Source organism: Neolamprologus multifasciatus, chromosome 13 (assembly GCF_963576455.1).
Source record: "Neolamprologus multifasciatus chromosome 13, fNeoMul1.2, whole genome shotgun sequence".
NCBI classification, from domain to species: Eukaryota; Metazoa; Chordata; class Actinopteri; order Cichliformes; family Cichlidae; genus Neolamprologus; species Neolamprologus multifasciatus.
In genome coordinates this window covers 1,910,932-1,932,132 of record NC_140451.1, presented here as the reverse complement: position 1 = coordinate 1,932,132, position 21,201 = coordinate 1,910,932, and the positions used below count along the sequence as shown (strand labels likewise).

At 41.2% G+C, this 21,201-nt stretch overlaps 1 protein-coding gene and 1 long non-coding RNA gene across 3 annotated transcripts in view; one reads left to right on the top strand and one right to left on the bottom strand.

Annotated features, from left to right (window-relative positions):
* LOC146504771 (uncharacterized) overlaps positions 1–21,201 on the bottom strand; it is a 126,714-nt gene that overhangs the window by 97,314 nt on the left and 8,199 nt on the right. The window lies entirely within an intron of this gene.
* The window catches only part of fbxw4 (F-box and WD repeat domain containing 4), a 46,804-nt gene continuing 32,437 nt past the window's right edge, over positions 6,835–21,201 (top strand). For both annotated transcript variants that reach the window (XM_085183677.1, XM_085183676.1), the window contains exons 1-5: positions 6,835–7,189; positions 10,124–10,219; positions 10,437–10,622; positions 11,158–11,290; positions 13,836–13,921. In XM_085183677.1, coding sequence (XP_085039803.1) covers positions 7,005–7,189; positions 10,124–10,219; positions 10,437–10,622; positions 11,158–11,290; positions 13,836–13,921 — 686 coding nt within the window. In that variant the 5' untranslated portion in view covers positions 6,835–7,004. The remainder of the gene's footprint in view (positions 7,190–10,123; positions 10,220–10,436; positions 10,623–11,157; positions 11,291–13,835; positions 13,922–21,201) is intronic.

The following is a 21,201-nucleotide window of genomic DNA, read 5'->3' as shown; positions in this document are numbered from 1 at the left end:
AAAAGGATCATGACAACAACAGATGACAGCGCAGAGAGTGAGCCAAGAAACGCTGCTTGTGATGAGCCGCTGACCAGCATCTCCGTCGTTCCTGGCAGGCAGCAGGTTCTTTTGGCCACACCGGTTAGGCTGCAATAAAATGTCCCGCTTTTCCCAAGTAACTATAATCTTTACAGAACATAATCCCCGGAACATCGCTTCTGTGGGGCCCGCTGACAGCTGGAGCAGGCTGTGTCTCCATATCTTCCGGAGTTGCAAGAACGAAGGGCCGGGAATGTGTGGCATCTGAGGATGAAGCAGGAAACTCCATCAACTAACCAATACACACATTCAAAACACTGGTTTGTAATTACAAGCTGAGCACTACTTTGTTTCCAAGAAGACTGTTGGAGGGTAAGCAGGAGGACAGAAGACGAGGAGCAACAACGCGTGATAAAGAGATCGCCCCGAAGGTAAGACTTCGGGGCGGGGAAAAACAGGTTGTGTACTTCAGCTTCCTCCTAAAGATGTACTACATGTTAGGTTATTGGTTACTCTAAATTGTGTACTGATATGTAAGAATGTGTGTCCAGTCCAGTTTCCATTTAATGCCTGAGAATATTATGAGATTGGTGACAGCTGGGAAAAGTAAAGGGCTGCCCTCAGATATCAATAACATCTTGTTTACTTTGTCGCTTCACCTGTTGACAAAAAAAACCTACTTTTTGTCCTGTCACTAGCAAGAAATGAAATAATAATAATAATAATAATAATAATAATAATAATAATAATAATAATAATAATAATAATAATAATAATAATGGATTGCATTTATACAGTGCTTTACAATGCCACTATTATTCACTCTCACATTCACACACTGGTGGAGCAGCTACAGTCGTAGCCACAGCTGCCCTGGGGCAGACTGACAGGAATAAAATAAGATAAAATTAAATATATAGAAATACAAAAGCTGCCGGTTCATTTCTATGAATCAGCTCATTTCTTAAATGGTTAAAAATCCACATGAATTCATTTCATGTTTCAAATCAGATGTTTCCTCTTGTGGCCTGCTGAAAGAGGACATGATCCTCTTTAATATAAAAGTTTGCCTGGGGTTTGCAGGGCTGAGCAGGGGACCCCATTACCAAAGGATAGGTGCAGGTTTGAATGTGACCCCAGGCTCTTTGCTGCTCTTTGTCTTTCCCACTCACTTCATGTTTTTCTGTATCCTGTTCACTAAAACACCTACTTGAGGTGAGAAAAGTCAGGAAAAATATTAACAGAGATTAATAGATCTCCCCGCTAAAAACCCCACATATATATTTTAACCACTTCATCAAAGTTAAGTTTGCAGAAAACAATATATTCAGTGACAATGACCTGCCACGTCTTCAAGTACTTACAAAGTCAAGTTCTTCACTCTCTGCTGGGTTACTTGTGGTTCCCCTGATATTTAAAAGGAGAATGGGAGACAGACACTCTCTACTTTCAACACTGGGCTTAAAACTGACCTTTTTCTACAAAGCATGTAGTTAGAGCTGGACCAGGTGACCCTGAATCCTCCCTTAGTTATGCTGCAGTAGTCTACTATGTTCCTTATTCACTCACCATGTGTTTATGCACCACTCAGCATTTAATCATTAGTTATTATTAACCTCTGGCTCTCTTCCACAGCGTGTCTTTTATCCTCACCTCCACCCGGTCACAGCAGATGGCCCCGCCCCTCTCTGAGCCTGGTTCTGCTGGAGGTTTTGTCCTGTTAAAAGGGAGTTTTTCCTTCCCACTGTCACCAAATAGTTGCCCTATGGGAGTTATCTGATTGTTGTGATTTGTAAAGAAAATTGAAGTGAATTGAAAACTGAATGTGAAGCAGTACTGATGCATAAAAATAGGCTAGTATTGTCAGGTAAGATTTATGGAGACTTCATCACCCATCATGCTTGTTGCAGATGATGTGGTTCTGTTGGCTTCATCGGGTGACGGCCTCCAGCTCACACTGGAGCGGTTCGCAGCCGAGTGTGAAGCGGCAGGAATGAAAATCAGCACCAATCTGAGGCCATGGTCCTCCACCAGAAAAGGGTGGAGTGCCCACTCCGGGTCAGGGAGGAATTCCTGCCCTGGAGTGGAGGAGTTTGAGTATCTTGGGGTCTTGTTGGCGAGTGATGGAGTAGAGCCACTGCTGCTCCACATCGAAAGGAGCCAGTTGAGGTGGTTCGGGCATCTGACTAGGATGCCTCCCGGGCGCCTCCTGCGTGAGGTGTTCCAGGCATGTCGGACCGGGAGGAGTCCCTGGGGCAGACCCAGGACACGCTGGAGAGATTATATCTCTTAGCTGGCCTGGGAACATTTGGTGTTCCCCTAAACAGGCTGAAGGAGGTGGCTGGGGAGAGGGAGGTCTGGTCTTCTCCAGTTAGGCTGCTGCCCCCGCGATCCAGCACCGGATAAGTGGAAGAAAATGGATGGATGGATCATCATCCATGACTCTAAATAAACAAACAGAGCTACTTTCTTAATTTGTGTGAGCACCAGTTTAAGCCCTGCCTCGATCTCCCCTATGTAGGCTGTAAAATAGCAGGGTGATCATGCAATGTCATCCTGTCCTTCGAAGCAGCCTCAAATGCCACAAGCCAGTCCACTCAATAAGATGAGGATTGTCCCAGTGAGGAAACAGCCCTTTTTCTCTGGGCTACAATGTTGCAACTTGCAAGTCTAATTTAAACTGAAAATGCTATTTAGAGATACTGGAAATGTGGTAGGGCAATAAATCCTATCTTTATGCTGTTTAAAACATTTAACTAGTTCTTTTTTGACGCCCTTATTTATTGTGAAGATTCACTAAATGCTGAAGCATTTGGAGAATGCTTCAGCCACAGGAACTGCATGTCTTTAGGAGGAAGCTGGAGTACTTGAGTACTCACCCAGATGTGGAGAAAATGTGCATACCTGACACAGAAAGGCCCTGGCCAGATGCTGGCTACATGCTCTGTGAGGCACAGTGCTAACCACCATGCCCGGGTTTCTGTCTCTCTGTGCTGGCCCTGTGACACTGACCTGTGTGTTCCCGTCCTCCTGCAGTAAATCAGAGTAACATAAATATATTTAAATAGGCGTCTGTCTGAACTGTGAACAAATACAGAATCAGAAAAATGGATTTGAAAAATAAAAAACAGAGACGTTGAAAAAGTTGTCAGAATTGTGTTAGAGACACCCTGGAGACTAAACATGTCAGCCTATTTTAACAAGGATACACTGTCGGTGCCAAAGGCTCCTCTCAGTTTCCTAAGATTTCTCTCTATTTGCTGATTATACTTTTTTACAATATTACAACATCTAATGGTCCAAATTTAAAAAGTAGTTCATTTGAAAAATGCATCTGTGAGATTATTGGTGTTGATTTCCTGTCATTAGGTGACTACAGATAACTCAAGAAGTCTGATTAGTTTCATACTGTAATGTATATGTAATATGCAATGAGCACAAAAGCAATAAGGTGGATTTCCTTCAGAAATGGCATTAAATGGCTAAAAGCACCAGTTAGACCAGTGTGGATAACTGAACCCACTCAGCTGGTCACAGTAACGCTCTAGCTCAGCAGGCTTTACACAGGACCTGTTGACTCTTCCAGTTGGAGCTGTAAACCTGTGTTTGTCTGAGCATTTCTAACACAGATTGTCAGTATAATCTGAACAATTACCAGCTAAATGTGTTTGCCAGCTTTGGCAAAGCTCCTTCGCTCTTTTCCGCCCTTTTGCTATCAAAGATCAAAAGAAAAGAACTCCCCCTCACCCTTCAAACACCCCCACTGCAAACCCCATACATCCTTTCCACTCCACGTATCCCTCCTCCCAACCTCTTCTCTTTTTGAGCCATGATAGTTCAGCTGGAAAGCCAGCCATAAATGATCTTTTGGCAGCTTAGTGTTTGGTTCAGCCTTTAGAGTGCAGAGCTTTGATTTTTATGATGCATATTTTAATTACAAACAGTTCAGCTGATCAAAGAGCAACTTGGAAAATAATGTGAATGAGCACAAACTGATGCTACTGATGCTAAACAGCTAAAGTCAATGAACCTCTGGTAGTCATGTGACCATAACACAACCCTGACAGTTTTAGTGGCTAAACTGTCCCAGAGTCTGCAGCCAGGAGAGATCAAACCAAACCCTCTGTTGCTCTGAGGTTATGTATCATATAGTGTCGGCCTCTAATTTATGGACATGAATTCACCTGCGTGAGAAACTGAACATAGCTTAGTGAAATAAAAAAGTAACTACAAAGTTTCTAAAGCTTTTAATGTAAGTGCAGATAAACAGTGACGATGACTGAAGCTCACACACGTGTCTACTGTTATGATAAAAAAACGAGCTCTCAAAACGCATTTACACGAGCATCATTCACCTCATTCTTAAGGTGTTTTATTTTAAACATTAAACTTTTTACCATATAACACCTGTACAGCAGTGAACGCATCAGTGGGTGATGTGGAGTTTACTTCCTTCCCCACTGATGTGAACCGGAGGACTTGCAGACAGAATAACTGACCTTCTGATGGATGTATAGTTGTATAGTTTGACAACTGTAGCTATATGGAAATGGAATTTTTTTTTGCAAATTGTAAATTTATTGAAATTGTAAATTTGTAAATATTTGTTAGAAGATAAAGATAATTTGTTTGAAATAAATTAACTGTTGGTTTTAGCAAGAAGTTTTCTGGACAAAAGCTGATCCTGTAGGAAAAGTAACACATTTGCTTATTTTTAATTTAGGTTTTTAGCAAGAACAAGTAGGCAGTAATCAGGAAGCTGGGATGAACAATATAACAAGTCATTTATTAAAAACATCAATTAAGGCAAAATTAAACATTTTACCAACTAGAATTAGAACAATTATAAACTTGAAACTATGCAAATAAGTTGGGTTTCTATGATGAAACATTATGTGCGTGTACATAAAACAATCCAGAACACGTAGTTAGAAGTTACAAAAACTCAAAGTAAACTTATTCAGATTGTAGTTGGATTATCAGCTCTGTATTTAGACAATGGCACAATGTGCACATTCACAGATCAAATTCATTCAGTTTAATGGGGAATAGCTGTCTGTAAATAAGCCACACACATACTTTAAGTATCTTGTTAATATTATTCATAATATTAATATTAAATATTTTTTCTTAATATTAATGTGGGATGTGATCCAACTCTGAGCACAGTTTCAGTGCTGGAGCCTGCACCACTATCCTCCAATACACAAACTGAAATCAGCTGACTGTGGAACCAATAAGCAAACAGACTAAAAATGCCAAGAAATGGAACCACTGGGTACCAGTTCTCGATTCCCGTCCCCAGTTAGCTATTCTTAATTTGGTTATTAGTGTGTATCGTTTTCTCCTAGCTCTGTGATTGACATGTGACCAGCCCAGGGCATATCCTGTGTCCTGCTGCAGTCCCCCTTTACATTGGATAAGCAATTTACAAAATCGATACAGTATGGGCACAGCTTTTGGTATAGCATAGAAAACAATGGCGGTTAGTTTTATAGGTATTGTATTTTTCATGAATGTTTTTACAAATTGATATTAATTAATAAGTCCACCATTGTGATTTAAAAAAAAAATCAACCAACAGTTAAAATTGCATTATCAAACCATCGACGTCATTATATGGGACGTCCATGTTGTTCCATATTAACTGCTGAACACAGGAGTGGTTGCTAGGCAGAGTTACTTGTAACACCTGACTGTAATCTGATTACTTTTTTCAAGTAACGAGCAAAGTAAGGGATTACTATTGCAAAAACGGTAATTAGATTACTGTTACTTTCCCGTAGGAACGCTGCGTTACTGCGTTACTAAAACCGTGATTTTTTTGCGAGAATGTCTCATGACAGTGATGTAAGCGAGTGCGACGTTCGTGACAACAGCTGTGTGCAGATCAACAATGGATCATATATCGAGTGCAGAGAGAGTATGAGCGTGCAGTGTTTAAAGCGTGGAAGTACTGACCTTACTTTGAGTTTGATTCCATAAAAAGTGACAAAAACATTAGTGTCCGTTGTGCGTGGGAAGAAAACTTCTTTTTACAGAGAAAAAACCCCTAAACTTCCAAACAAGCACCGAGTAGCTACGACGTAATGGGAAACTCACAGAGAAACTCGCGGATTCTTCCACTGACCGCTGCGGCACACCTGCAGTCAGTAATTAGTTACTGATTACTTTTTTCAAGTAACTTGACCAACACTGTCGGTAGGGGACGTGAGGCACTGGGGAAAACAGAGTTAACTGGGGGAAATATTCCATTGATGCAGACAAAGGTATGAAAGGCAAAAACGTGGCTTACCTGTGAGCTGGAGTGAGTTAATGCTAGGAGGAGGTTGCCAAGAGAGTTTTCCACGGACTGGGGGTGTTCGAGGAGGAAATGTATCCAGCAGGTACATTTACTGAGTCCAACAGAGAACAGAGTGGAGGAGGGCGGGCTGGTAGGTGATTCAGACAAACCCAGGTTAATGCAGAGGAGCTAAAGGAGCAGGGGTCTCAAACTTAAATATTATAAATATTATACCGATTATAAATATTATATATTTATAAATGTATACATATTTCCGAAAATGTAATTTTGTTTGTTTGTTTTTTACTTCAAATATTGTAGAACAACACTCGAATGTAATTTTCCTTTAACTGAAGCCCTTTATTGAACACTCTGTGCACACACGCATGCGCTGCTTTGCTGTTTTTTAACCTCTTTTTTGTCTTTCAACAATAATGTGATGTCATTAGAAATCTGACTTTTGCAGTGGAGGCCAACAGCGTATCGAGCCTGAAACGGGAAAGCAACATATGACGTCATGACGTACAGACACGTTGCGTGTCGTCATCAAGCGGTGGTTCATTGCAAGAATGGCTTCCTGTGTCATGTCTGTCCCTGCTCTGTGAGGTGAACCTTACTGCTGGGCGTAATACACAAACTAAACACACAGAACCGGACATAGAGGCTTCGAGAGCGGCGCCGCGGTGCCCGGGGGCTCGCCATGCTGCTGCCTCAGCTGCCAGAGGATCTTCTCTATTACATCTTCTCTTATCTGGACTACAGATCTCTCAGTCGCCTCTCTCAAGTTTGTAGAAGCTTTTACCGCTTTGTAAACCGGGACGCTGTTTGGAAGAAGATTGCTAAAGAGCTTTTAAACACCGGCATTACTCGGGAGGGGAAGGACATGTAAGCAAACAGTCGCACACTTCTGAGCAAGCTGCTGGGTGTTTTTAGCTTAGCATTAGCCTAACTGTGCGATTGTTGTGCAGCGTTGATTGGCCGGTGCCGCCGCCGCACTGCATACAGAGTGACAGCGGAGCTCACACCTGCGGCCGTAGCATGTTGTTGTGTGTAACCATGAACGCTGTGGTCCCAGTGCATCATTTACATAAACCAGTAAACAGACTTCACTTTAAATAAAAGTGATTTACTTTAAATGACTTTCAGCACTTTTAATTGAATGACAGTGATACACGCGACTAAGTAGCTTTTCATAAAATGCGATGTGGCTGCAGCATCACCTGCTTTGGCTTAAACGTACACGTGTTGCTATGAGTGTCCACATCTGTGACCACTAACATCGAGACAGCTGCCCTGATGCTGCTGCGGTGTTTGAACCAAAGCTTTCACACCTGACCCCAAGTCCTGATCCTAGTATTCAGTTTAAGGTGCAAGCACTGTAAAGTCAGGACCCAGAGTAGGACTCGTGGTGTTGTCCTCATCTTGTCTGTCAGTTATTTTGTTTGTTTTTTCACCCTTATGTTCAGGTTTTAGATCATTCCAGTCAGACCTCTGATTGTCTGGCTTTTCAAAATAAAGCGCACCACTGATAGTACACTGAGCAGTAATATGCATTCTAGTCACCAGATATTTATGCAAATATCGAATTAGCCAATTATATGACAAGATCAAGTATCATAATGGAGAAGAGAGTTAAACGTAAATGTTTGGTGGCACAGAGCTGCTCTACGTTTTTGAAAAGATGCTAGCTTATAGAGAACGATCCACAGAAGTGTGTCAGTGTGGACCCATTGATGCACACTGGGTCCTGGGTTCAGCGGGCACTTCCTGGATGAGTCTGTTGCTTGCTCCCTACACTCGCCTCCTCTGACATCACGTGTCGGTCTATCTACTGCTGCAACGTTGCCCCTCACACTGTCCAGGATCTTAATGATGCCCTGGTCCAGATGTGGGAGAAGATCACTCAGGACACCGTTTGTCGCCTCGTTAGATGCATGCGGGAGCACAGAGCACATTTTGAGTTGCTGCAATGAAATTTGGACCGGCTTCATCGTTTTTTCACTTTGTTTTTGCAGGTCTCTTTGTATTCAGCCCTGTATGATTTTCATTTCTAACTAATGATGCTGCATCCTTTCAGTGCTGACACACTGTCCAGCCCATATGCAGGATGATTTTAGTTCCCACTGAGATCTAACGTGTTCCTTTCATTGTTTTTGAACTTTAGATGCACTTTTTCTCACCTTTATGTGAGCGAGCACAGTTCTTAAAGAGGACAGCCTGCATGAACAACTAAGATGAAAACCACTGTCGTCATAGTGATCTCCACTTGTTCAGGCTAACGTTAACTAAACCTGACTGTTGAATTTTCTTTGCAGTCAAATCTCACCAAAACCGTTTGCACAGAGACAAAGTCCCAGCAGGAAGCTGAAAGAAAAAATCATCTGTGTAAACTGAGGCTGCAGCTCTCTATTTGTAATCTGTCAATGAATCGAAAGACTTTAGTTTTATTCATGAGCAACAACAAATATTCAAAAGACAAAAATCTTTTAAAGTGAGTGCTCACTGGTTTCAGTGCTTTTAAATGTAACTCCACACTAAACTAAACCCTTTGACTGTAAGTCCATATTAAAACTACATTTCTTAAATGTAAAAAGACACATGAATCATCTCCAGTACAGTCAGTCAGTCCTCTAAGCTCAGGCAAGCCTCACTCTGTATTCTTGGCAGGCTCTCTCGTTGATATGAGGCAGATGTTTGTGCTGCTGGGAGCAGAACCTTCATCGTGGTGAAGACATTATTTAATAATAATGATAATTCAGGGTCCACGCTGACACCCAGCTCAGTGGCTCGAGGGTTAATGGCCCACGTGCTTTTTTTGGCTTGTTGTTAATTATGAATGCATTTGAATTAATACAATATTTTATATCACTTTTAATCTGAGAAATGTTACAAAAGAATTGAAATAAATATGGTCTGGTCCCCCCCATGTCCCCTTTAGACTGACCCACGTCTGCTGCAGGCATCATGTCCTGGCGTCAGCCGTCATTAAGCTGGATAATGTAAACATGTCAGCAGTTTGTCTGCGTAGTGTATGAAACATGTGCAGGCTGAGGTCACAGCCTGCTGATCAGCTGCTTTGATGGACTCCTGCTAACGTTGTCCCAGTGAAGGTTTTGTGGTGATTACAGGAACAGCGCTGGTGTTTCACGCTCGCTGAGCTCAGTGTGTCGGTAACGGCTCCACCTCTCTGCTCTTCACGGTGTGTCAGCAGACTGTGGGTCATCATCACTGCTGCTGGAGCGTCATCAGTGGGCTGTCACACTTTGTGTTCATTCGCTGCTCCTACATGAGTTTCTGTTGCAGGTCTGTTTGTAGTCGCACGTGTGGTGAAACGCTGGTGTCGACATCGTTTAACACAGCGGCGCGCTGCAGAGCGTTTATAATCGAATCGCTCGCTGAAGCCGTAGTGAAAGGTGACCATCTCAACAAGCTGTCACAAAGTCTGTATTCAAAGTTATTATATGTAAGTTCAGTAAACAGCTCCTGAGATTATTGATGATTGTAGGGTCTTTATCTTAATATTAAGAGCCTTCGGGTGACTGTTGCTGTGATTTGGTGCTATGTGAATAAAACTGAATTGAAATTGTAACCAAGATGTTTCAGAGGTTCTGAACAAAAGTTTGCACGTCACAGTTGTGCTAAAAAACTAACAAACAGTTTTTCTGTGACAAAACATTTTATTTCATAAAAATGTTGTTGTGTTACCTGAACATGTGTAGATTGATGAAAGGGTCAGATATGCATTGTTTTCATGGATAATGCCACAGCATTCAAAGCCCACACAGATCAAAGTCATCCTGGTCGTTGCTGTTCCTGCAGATATCCTCTCATACGCCTCAAGGACAGAGTGAAGGTTGCTCAAAACTGGTGCAGCGGGATCTGCAGAAGAAGAATTCCTCTGAGATGGAAAACTAAGTGAGTCCTCTGTTGTTCCTTATTTCAGTTCACATCATGCAGACGTGCAGATGTAAAACGAGAGAATGTACAACAAGAGTTTTGGATTAAACTTCGGTTTCACAGAAGAGCTGTTAATCATGTCTCTGCCTGAGAGTCAGTTCACCTCATTATCTGCATATTTTTGAGATGTTCAGGTGTTGAAATCGCTTACGTTTTATTTGTATCTCATTGTCAGACTGTTACCATGGTTACAGCTGGACGGGGACACTCTTTTTCTGTCTCAGGCCGCTGATATAAAGGTGTACCATATCCACAAAGACTCGGGGAGACTCCAGCGTAGTCCATTTGAAGTCTACTCGGGCCACAAGGGTGACGTCTGTCGCTTCGTTCTCACGGAGTCTCTCCTGATCAGCGGAGGAAGGTAGCTGAAGGAAAACTGCTGGTTGTTCTCGAGCTAATCTGCAGGAAACATGAAGTTTGGAGGTGTGCAGAGATTGGCACCTCTGCACACCTCAGCATGGGGCTTACCATTTGGTAGAGTTGCTGTATTTACCAGTCACTTCCACTTTGTTATAACACCAGCAGCTGATACAGCCTTAATGCTCAGCCTCACACAGGGTCTATATGAGCTTTAAACAGTGATCTCAGAAGGGTCCACATTCAAAACGCACTCTGCAACTTTATGGGCAATAATTTAGAGCCAAAAACACAAGTACATCCAGCTCAGATTGAAAGTAGTCGTGACGTGATGATGAGCACAGACAGCTTGAGACCGTGGCACAGTCTAAGCGCTGATTACACTGATGTAAAGACATTTCCTGTGTTCCTGTCAGCATGAGAGAGGTCCAGACTTGATCTGTGGGTTCCAGCCTATCAAACAACTTTATGTGACTACAGATTTGCTTTGGACGGCTAAAGTGTGAAGAAAGTCTAATGCTCTTCTTTATCGGTGTCAGTGACGGGAAGCTCGTCGTCCACAGCAGGAGAAGTGACGTGCCAGTGGAGTTTTCAGGTCATAACCAGGAGGTCAACTGTGTGGATGCTAAAGACGGACTCATCATCAGTGGCTCCAGAGACCGGACAGCCCGGGTCAGAGCGACTCTACACTTCGGCTTTCTTGTGTGATGCACAGTAGCAGAGTGTTTACAGTCCTACTTCTAACACTTTGCTGTGTAAAACGTCATATCAATGATTTGCAAATCACTTTTGAACTGTGAGCCAATCACACACGGTCCCTTCACTATTCAGCCAAATAACGGGGACGGCACAGCAACAGTCGTGGGCTCTGATCCAGTCTGAGGTCTTTCTGTGTACAGTTTGTATGATTCCCTGTGCCTGCAGTGGTTTGCTGGGTTAACTAGTGCAGTGTAGATGTGAGATTGAATGGTTGTTATCTGTATTAGACTGGCAGCATGTCCAGGATGAGCCTCGCGTCTTCACAGCTCCTGAGCTGGATCAGAGGAAGAGAAATGGATGATGGACAGACTGGCAGACGGCCTGAGGCCAGCTGAAAAGCACCGAGTCTGTTTTTATTTTTAGTTGTGATGCTTTCCTGACATTATACAGCTCAGATAAATACCTGCTTCTTTACAGTTTTAGGCCGTTCTTAAACTGCGGAGCTCTTTGCACAACTTCCTGAAACTCAGCTTGTGTATAGATCCTTTACCTGCCCAATCATACACGAGCTGTTTACAGTTAGCTCCATACAGACACAAGTTTGGTCTTTTATCTGTTTACTGAAACATATTTAGTTATATAATGTACGGCAGCTGCAGTAAAGACCTGGCAGAGCAGTAAACAGGAGCAAACCAGCACCTGGTGACTTCACGCTGAGGGATTTATACCGAGTATTAGAGATGAACATTTTCACGTATTTAATTTGTCCAGTTATTTTTGAGCTGCTGAAGTGAAGAATGGTGTTACACATGCTTTAGTTCATCACATTTTTATGTAATCGTTTTGTTCAACCCACTGAATCAAAGCTGAAACTCTGCACTTCAGCTACGTCTGAGTTCTTTATTTAAAGCTCATTGTGATGATGTGAAGGACGCAATGAGGAAAACGTCCAAATATTTAAGGACATAACTGTAGTTTGTACACGTAATAGTGAACCGGCAACACAGTGATACACCTGCATGTAAATCTGCAAAAAAGCTTTGTAATATAGTTGAATTCAGCAGGAAAGCTTTCATATGCTATATTCAAAATGAAACAATCTTTGTTTTAATCTGGACGATTATTACAGCTCATAAAATTGTGACTCTAGTAGAATAATCATTGATAAGCATTAACTTCACCAGATTTATGTCCCATTATAAAGTAACACGGTCCCTGTCAGTGTTGGTCAAGTTACTTGAAAAAAGTAATCAGTAACTAATTACTGATTACTTCCCCAAAAAAGTAATCCCGTTACTTTACTGATTACTTATTTTCGAAAGTTATTAGTTACTTAGTTAGTTACTTTTTAAAAACACGATTTACAACCTGAATAGGTGATAAAGTGATAGATCTTTCAGCCCAATTCTACTTTTTCTGCATAATCATCATACAAAATGTAATCAAATGGAAAAGTCTCTTTTTAAAACTTGTTTTATTAGTTTTAATCTTTTAACTTTATGCATCAAGCAAAAATTTAATTATCTGCAACATTCTCTGACTGGAAGAAATTAGTTTAACATTTAAACCTATTTTCTGCACATTCCAGCACATAAAATAAAATATTTTTTGTGTTTACACTCAGTCTTTCAAATAGATGCAAGTAAAACACAGCAGAAAATAAATAAAGTCAAAGACTAGCGGTCCTGTTGCTCTATTTTCACCTGTAAAGCAGGAGTGGGGTAGGCGGAGGGTTACCCTGGTGCAGGTGTGCCGCGGTCAGTGGAAGAATCCGCGAGTTTCTCTGAGTTTCCCATTACGTCGTAGCTACTCGGTGCTTGTTTGGAAGTTTAGGGGTTTTTTCGCTGTAAAAAGAAGTTTTCTTCCCACGCACAACGGACACTAATGTTTTTGTCACTTTTTATGGAATCAAACTCAAAGTAAGGTCAGTACTTCCACGCTTTAAACGCTGCACGCTCATACTCTCTCTGCACTCGATATATGATCCATTGTTGATCTGCACACAGCTGTTGTCACGAACGCCGCACTCGCTTACGTCACTGTCATGAGACATTCTCGCAAAAAAATCACGTTTTAGTAACGCAGTAACGCAGCATTCCTACGGGAAAGTAACAGTAATCTAATTACCGTTTTTGCAAGTAATCCCTTACTTTACTCGTTACCTGAAAAAGTAATTGGATTACAGTAACGCATTACTGCCCATCTCTGGTCCCTGTTTTCTGTTTGTGTCCCGAACACATGAAGGTAGACAAAAGTTAACCTCCGTCCTGTCCTTGCTGTGTCCCCGCCCCCAATGCTCACATGAAACACATCCTGACCGTTACATCGACGGCTGTCCGCTCCATGTTTATAAGACTGAAGTTAACGAAACATTTACTCATATTTAAACTAAACAAATGCTACATTTCACTGTATATCTAAATCATCATGTGTTCAATTATTGGTATCACAATAATAATGTCATGTAATTTAATTTGTCATTAATCCATAGATGATCTAATAAGGTTTTTTTCTTTAGATTTGGAATTTGACTTCCACCGCTCCCAGAGATACAATTCCCATGTGTGACAGAGTGTGGTCCGTGGCTATTAATCCCACACTGAGGTAAGAGTCACCCACTCACTTGTGTTTTCTCTTATCGTTATTTAAAGCACTTTTTCATAGTAGCTGCTGGACGTGCTGCACACCTCACCAGGACCTGGGGGCTGTTGGCTGTTCAGCCCTTGTTATAGAGTAGCAGCTTTCCTGCATCATTTATGCATAAAAGTGACGTTAATAAGTTGAATGTGTGGACGCAGCATTGGCAACGAACTTTAACTCTTTGTTGTTCAGTCATAACTGGAACACTGACCCACAGTGGTGCTAAAAGAAAGACATGAAAGAAAGAAACTTCCATTATGAACTAATAATAAGTAAACAATGAGGAACCATGAGTCATGCAGGTGTCAGTGCCATGTTATACCTACATGTGGCAGAGGAACATCATCACGGTTCCAGCCGTGTGCCGTGGTTCAGTGCGCAGTAGCACGGTGCTACAGCGAGTAACAGGAATCACGGGGCCTCGAATCACCAGACGCTAAAACAAGGGATGCACCGATACCGATACTGGTATCGGTATACCAGATACCGATACTGGTATCGGTATCGGGACCGATACTGTGTATCGTACTCATACTCATACTCGTGTATGAGTATGAGTGTGTACTCATACTCGTAAAAGTTAACCGATACCATGAACCGATACCAACTTATTTCATTAGTCAGAGGGTGGATTGTCATTTCTGTTGTAGTTTTTTAGATTGGCCACTAGGGGGCCAATTATTATTTTATTAATTATTTATTTTATAATAATTATTTTGTTTGTTTGTTTACAATATGGACACTCTGCAACAATTTAAAAGTTTATTTTATTCTCAAACCTAATTTGTATTTATTTTATTCCAAACAGAAGTGTTTATTTATTATTCTGAAAGCTCGAGACAGTGCCAATAGTTCAGTGATATTTTGTTAAATTACAATGTGGAGACTCTGCAATAATTTAACAGAAGTGCTTATTTTTCACTTGAAATTTTTTTGTGGTCATTTTTATTACGATTTTATTTTTTATCGGCAGGGAATATGATAAAACCTGTCTTCCAATTAATTGCATTTGTGTGTGTGTGGTAGAAGTATCGTTTTCTGTACTCTGTATCGGCAAGTACTCAGATCCAAGTATCGGTATCGTATCGGTTTGAAAAAATTGGTATTGTTGCATCCCTAGCAAAAACCTTTGACTGCAGTTCATCTTCATTTTGTTGTAGGAAATCTGGGAGATACAAAAGGATTCCACGAAAAAAGGTTAAATGTGTTAAATAAAAGCTAATAAATAAATATTAAAAATAAATACCAATAAAAAAGGATAAGTGTGAACAAATATGGAGCAGCAGCTTGTTTCTTTTCTGTTACTTACATTTAATGCAAACTAATTTTTTGTCATGCTACATTTGCATGATCATTTTCAGGTATATTTTATTTAAATCTAGTTTGTAATAAAGCAGCTGGCAGATTTCTGCTGATGTTCAGACGTTGGCTGGTCACAGACTGTGTGCAGAGACTGATTGTGAGTGAAACAGCAGAAGCAGGTTCTTTGTGGCGGCGCTTTAGAAGTGCCTTTGATTTCTCAACCATGTTTGGGCTCAGAAACCTAATAACACAGACTTACACACACTCACAGCTCTGGTGACTACACAGACAGATGCAGACGTTTGTAACAGTATCCGCTTCATCACCTGCTGGTCTGAGAGGCAGGTGATTGTCCATCCACAGACGCTTCATCTGCTGGACGTGGTTTATAAGGCGTGCCACTGTTCTTTGTCCTCAAAGTTTTAAGTTTCCTCAGTTTTTTAAAGACACACTGTAAACCACGTCAGGAAATGCACAGAATTTGGCTGATAACTCTTTATATGTCACGTCTGTGGTCGGTGCAGAAATCCACTTTTGTGCCCCTTAAACTGAATTATCTGTGGCGTTTTTCATAGATTCAGCTAAAGAAACCAAATGTTGTTTTGCTATTAACATCTGTGCACAAATACAGCTTAAAGTTGGTTCTTTAGTTGTAGACACAGCACTGGTTCATATATGGAATAATTCAGTTACAGTTTTAGTTGGCTTACAGAAGAAAAAGATGTCCTCTGACCATTTTCTCTGATGCAAGAACCGAACTGAGAATGTGTGAAAAAGCAGTGAAAGGAAAAGTGAGACAGACCTTCAGAAAACCCCGAGAACTGTTTCTCAAGAACATTTCCCATTTATTTGACTGTAGCTGAGGCCATCGTTAATAAAATGCTGTGTTACAGTAGACTGTGAAAATGATCACTGAAACCATAAACTCATCAGGAAAGTGTCTCCCAGGGTGGGCAGCATGATGGGTGTACTGGTGTAGTCTCCATTATCTCCCAGCACCTATTCATGCAGGTTTTCAAGCTTCCTTCCATAGTAAAGTAAGTAATTGATGAGGTGCTTAAAGTGTACAGAATAATAATGTATCAATAAATGTGGCTTGTAGTCCAAAAAACTGTCTATCTACAGCTGTCAGAGTGAACTGTGGACATCCAACACAGACGCTCTCACAGTCCCGACACCAACGTCGTCATCGGTTTTGAATACATTTATTCTTTTAAAGTAAATGTATGTATGCTGTATGCATTTTGTTGTCGACACCAACCAAAATACTGTTTTTGGTAATTAACATTTGAAAAGTAACACAAAATGATCCGCCTTCCCAGAAAAACACAAAAACTTTTCAGAAGTACTTTTTCCCTCCCAGGCTTCTAGACTTCTGATTGGCCATCTGCATGGCTAGGATTCGGCATGTTCTTAACAGTGTTTGACTGTTTTTGGTGTTTACATGTGGACGGAGACATTTTTTCAAACCGTACCTGCACAGACCAGGTGAACACAGCTGTAACAGGGAGGCAGAGCAGGTCTACCAAAGTATTCTTAGGCAACATGCTGAACGCCAAACTGGTCTCTGTCTTACTGGACTGTGAAAGTGTGTGAACAGAAAGTGTTTGTAGGAACTGGTGAATGAGGCCTGTTGTATACAGTGCTCTGACTGCTTAAATAGAGTAGAATCGTACTTTATAAGAATCAGAACCAATCCATACCAGCTCTGTGCAGGCAGATGGGCCGTCCCTGCACTGGATAGCAAGCGTGCTAACTCTACTGGAACATAAACCTTGATTATCACTGCACTCTACGCTGAAGCCTGCTCACTCACATCAACTGACCTTTAACAGTTTGAAGGGCAGAGTCCAAAGGAAGACGGATCCTAATCTTATTGGTTGCTTTGAAATCAGTGACGCCATATTGTGTGTGATGGAAAGATCCACTTCTCTACGTAAACTAAGTCCCACCAAAGCGTTCTTTGTTTATCATTTGGAAAATGAAGCTTGCCAGATGAACTATCAGCAGTTTGCTGTGTAGCAGTGCAAATACAGCTGTCACTGGATTACTTCATGTCCTGAAGCGGGCGATCTCCACATCCATGCTAAAAATGACAGCCTCAACATGGCATTTAATCTGTTATTAGACTCAATTGGTTTCTCTCAAAATGTAAAAGAACCCACCCACCACTTTAATCACACTCTAGATCTTGAGGGAAATTTAAAACTGCTGGCTAACGGTAAACGTAAATTCAGTAAAATCATAATTCACGTCGGCAGTAATGACACCCGGTTACGCTCGTTCGGAGGTCACTAAAATCAATATTTGCAGCAATTTTTCACACCAGCCTATTAATCAACCAAAGACCCAGACAGACTTTTAATTCCTTTTAAGCCTGATGCTTAACATTGTCCACCCCAGCTGTGTGTTGGGACCAGGAAGCAGAGTTGCAGTCTTACACGCCTCTCTGCAGCTTCTCTCCTCCTGCTACCCCCCCAAAAACCCATCTCCATAGAGACTGTGTCAGCTTCCAAAAAGACAAAAAACAAACTAAAAACCAGCAACAAACAACTTAAACATTTACAAAGAAAGGACAATACAGTATCCACATCTGAACCAAAGAGTAAAACAGTGAAATGTGGATTATTAAATATTAGGTCTCTCTCCTCCAAGTCTCTGTTAGTACATGACTTAATAATTGATCAACAAATTGATTTACTCTGCCTTACAGAAACCTGGTTGCAGCAGGATGATTATGTTAGTTTAAATGAATCAACACCCCCGAGTCATTCTAACTACCAGAAATCTCGAAGCACAGGCCGAGGGGGAGGTGTGGCAGCAATTTTTCGCACCAGCCCATTAATTAATGAAAGACCAAGACAGACTTTTAATTCATTTGAAAGTCTGATGCTTAACATTGTCCACCCCAGCTGTGAAACTCAGAAACCAGTCTTACTTGTTATCATCTATCGTCCACCTGGGCCTTACAGAGTTTCTGTCTGATTTCTCAGACTTTATATCTAATTTAGTTCTGAGCTCAGATAAAATAATTATTGTGGGTGATTTTAACATCGTCAATGCCCTGTACCAACACAGAGCAGAGCAGCTATCTGAACGCTACCCCAACAGAGGTCGATTATCTTGTTAATAATTTTCCTGCTTCGTCAGAAGTACTTGACTGCCTGGTATAACTCTCAAACGTGCACCTTAAAGCAGATGACTCGTAAGCTGGAGAGGAAATGATGTTTCACAAATTTAGAGGATCATCATTTAGCCTGTTCATGTATTTTTATTTATTTATTTTCTACCATCTTTAAATCCAGAAATGGTTATGTAGCCAAATCTCAGTATATGTGCAGTTTCTGAAATGCTCGTCTAGGACCATCAACCACTCTGTGCTCAGAGTCACTTTCCCATTGATACGCACCGATAAACAACTTCTATTGGTGCTCTCACTGCTGTGTGTGTGTATGGGGCGAGGCAATGGCATTTCAGTTAGTTAGTAAGTGAATAGATGACCAAGTATTTCCTGCAGTAACTGGTTTCAACCAAAGTGATGCTGATTGACATGTTTTGTTTTTGTTTACATTTTTGTTAGCCCTGCACATAAAAATAGATATATAAAGAATCCATGTTACCTCTTTGTAATGATCAAAATTCTGATTAATGACTTTAAATTAATTACAGTCAGCAGACCTGCAACAGAGCAGCAGTTCTGACCTGAAATCATAGGTAAACGCTGGTGTTAATGCAGTTCTTTCTGTTTAGGTGCACAGCTGTGATTAATGTGAATACACTGATTTCTACTAATGTTTCATTGAAGTCACTTCACACAGTCAAATGTATTTAAATTAATTTCAGCACAGCATAAGTTAATAAACTGAAAATGTTTCATTTTACAATTTTGGATCAGAATTGATTGTTGTTATAAAACGTTTTTTAAATTTAAAGTAGTTTTAACATTTAACAAGCATTATGACCACTCCTGCATGACACGCTTTCATTCCTGCTCCAGCTCCAGCACAGGCATGGATCCTACAAAACATCTAAAGATTGTCATCAGTATTTGGCACCAAGAACGGGTTATTTTGGTTGTGTAAATTACCCCTAACCCTTCATAGATAGATACTTGTAAAATAATGAATTATTTGGATCATGTGCTCATTGGCCCTGACACTTACACATTTGTGTGCGTGTGCAGTCTCGCTATGTCTATATAAAGAAAAAAAGAGTAACTTTAAAATTCCCACCAAGAAGCAGAGAGCCAGAAATGTCTTTACACTAAATCTTTACGGCCATGTGGTGGGGTTTGGCATGGAGGGTATGCCACACTGATCACTAATGTAGAGAAGAGGGGGTTGGCAGAACCTAATGAAGAAAGCAGCTACCCTGAAGAGAAGTGAGAACAGGCGGGTGGGGGGGTTAGAGTTGTTTTGTGTAGGATTCCTCAAGCACAACTACAAAGATGTTGCAGAGACCAAAAGCGCCTTTGAACGTTTCAAAAAGAGGAACATGATTGTTGGGTAAACCATCTCTTCAACACTTCTCACCACCACCAGGGAAGGAGGACCTTTGACCTCCAGTAAGTACAGGGTTAAGCCACAGCAGCCACCTAGCCATCCTGAACTGGCCCTCTCTAACTACTGCCCACCACTGCCACCCAACCTCAGACACTCCAATTTCACTCCCACTGCTCTGCCTTACTCAACTGCAAGAAAAAGCTCGAAATTCATGTCTTTCTCTTTGGTCTCTTCTGAGCCGTTCCTGTGGTTCAGGAGTCAAGAATTCAATTAGTTAAAAAAAGAGAAGAAAAGATCGAAGCTGCAACAATACAGCGATAAGGGGGCAGAATGTGCGTTCCCACACACTAAATACAGAGCGCTTTTTCTGGGGCCCACAGAGCCAGAGAACCTACACCACAGGAGGCGAGAATAATCACAGCTCGTTCCAAACCCCCTCATTACAGACACGCATGCACACACACACACATGCACGCACCTTGCATTCCTGACGCACACAGATAGTTTCATTCAGACACATATTACAAGCAGACATTCCACCTAAGAGCGACACACCTTGCAGATCCCCCACACTTACCATGAATAAACATACACTCTGAGAAACAAACACACAAGTATTCCCATCAAAAACACACTTGGCACGTGAAAACCTGCTGCACTCGTACAGGTGTTCTCCTGTCTGGAGTTTACAGCAAGCAGTGTTTTAGAGCTACACTTAAACTGGCAACTTTGTAAACAGTTTCCAAGCAATTGATACTTAATAATTACTAGAGCGATGCATAATTGAAATAGGTAGACACAGTTAAATGTTTGGTAGATCTGTAACTACTGCAAACAGTGTGTTGATGGTTATTAAGGATCGTTGTTTTGTCTATAGATTTTTCTTTTGTGGAAGTCCAGTGGTTAGCACTGTTGTCTCAAAGCAAGAAAAACACTATATAAATGGCAGTCCATGTCTGTTTCCATCAGGAGGGGCATATTTTGGGTGAATATGTGCACTATAGTATCAATCAAACTTTCATTTTTATAGCAATGTTCATGCAGATTATCAAACTTTTTGACAGATGACTGACAAGCTGATAATGAGGAAATAAAAATTGAAATGGCCTATAAGAAGAATAAAAGTACATCAAATACAATTAATAAAAATTATAAAATACATTCAGTAATATCCATATCTCAATCATTTTCTTCCCCTTATCTGGGGTTCGGTCGCGGGAGAAGCAGCCTAAGTAAGAACGCCCAGCCACCTCTTCTAGCTTATCTGGTTCTACTCTGAGCACCAGTCGGATTGCTCAACTCCTCACCCTATATCTAAGGGAGAGGCCCGCCACCCTTTGGAGAAAGCTAATTTCTGCCACTTATATCCACAATCTTATAATTTCAGTCACTATCCAGAGCTTGTGACCATAGGTAACAGGAAGGGACTGGTAAAGCAAG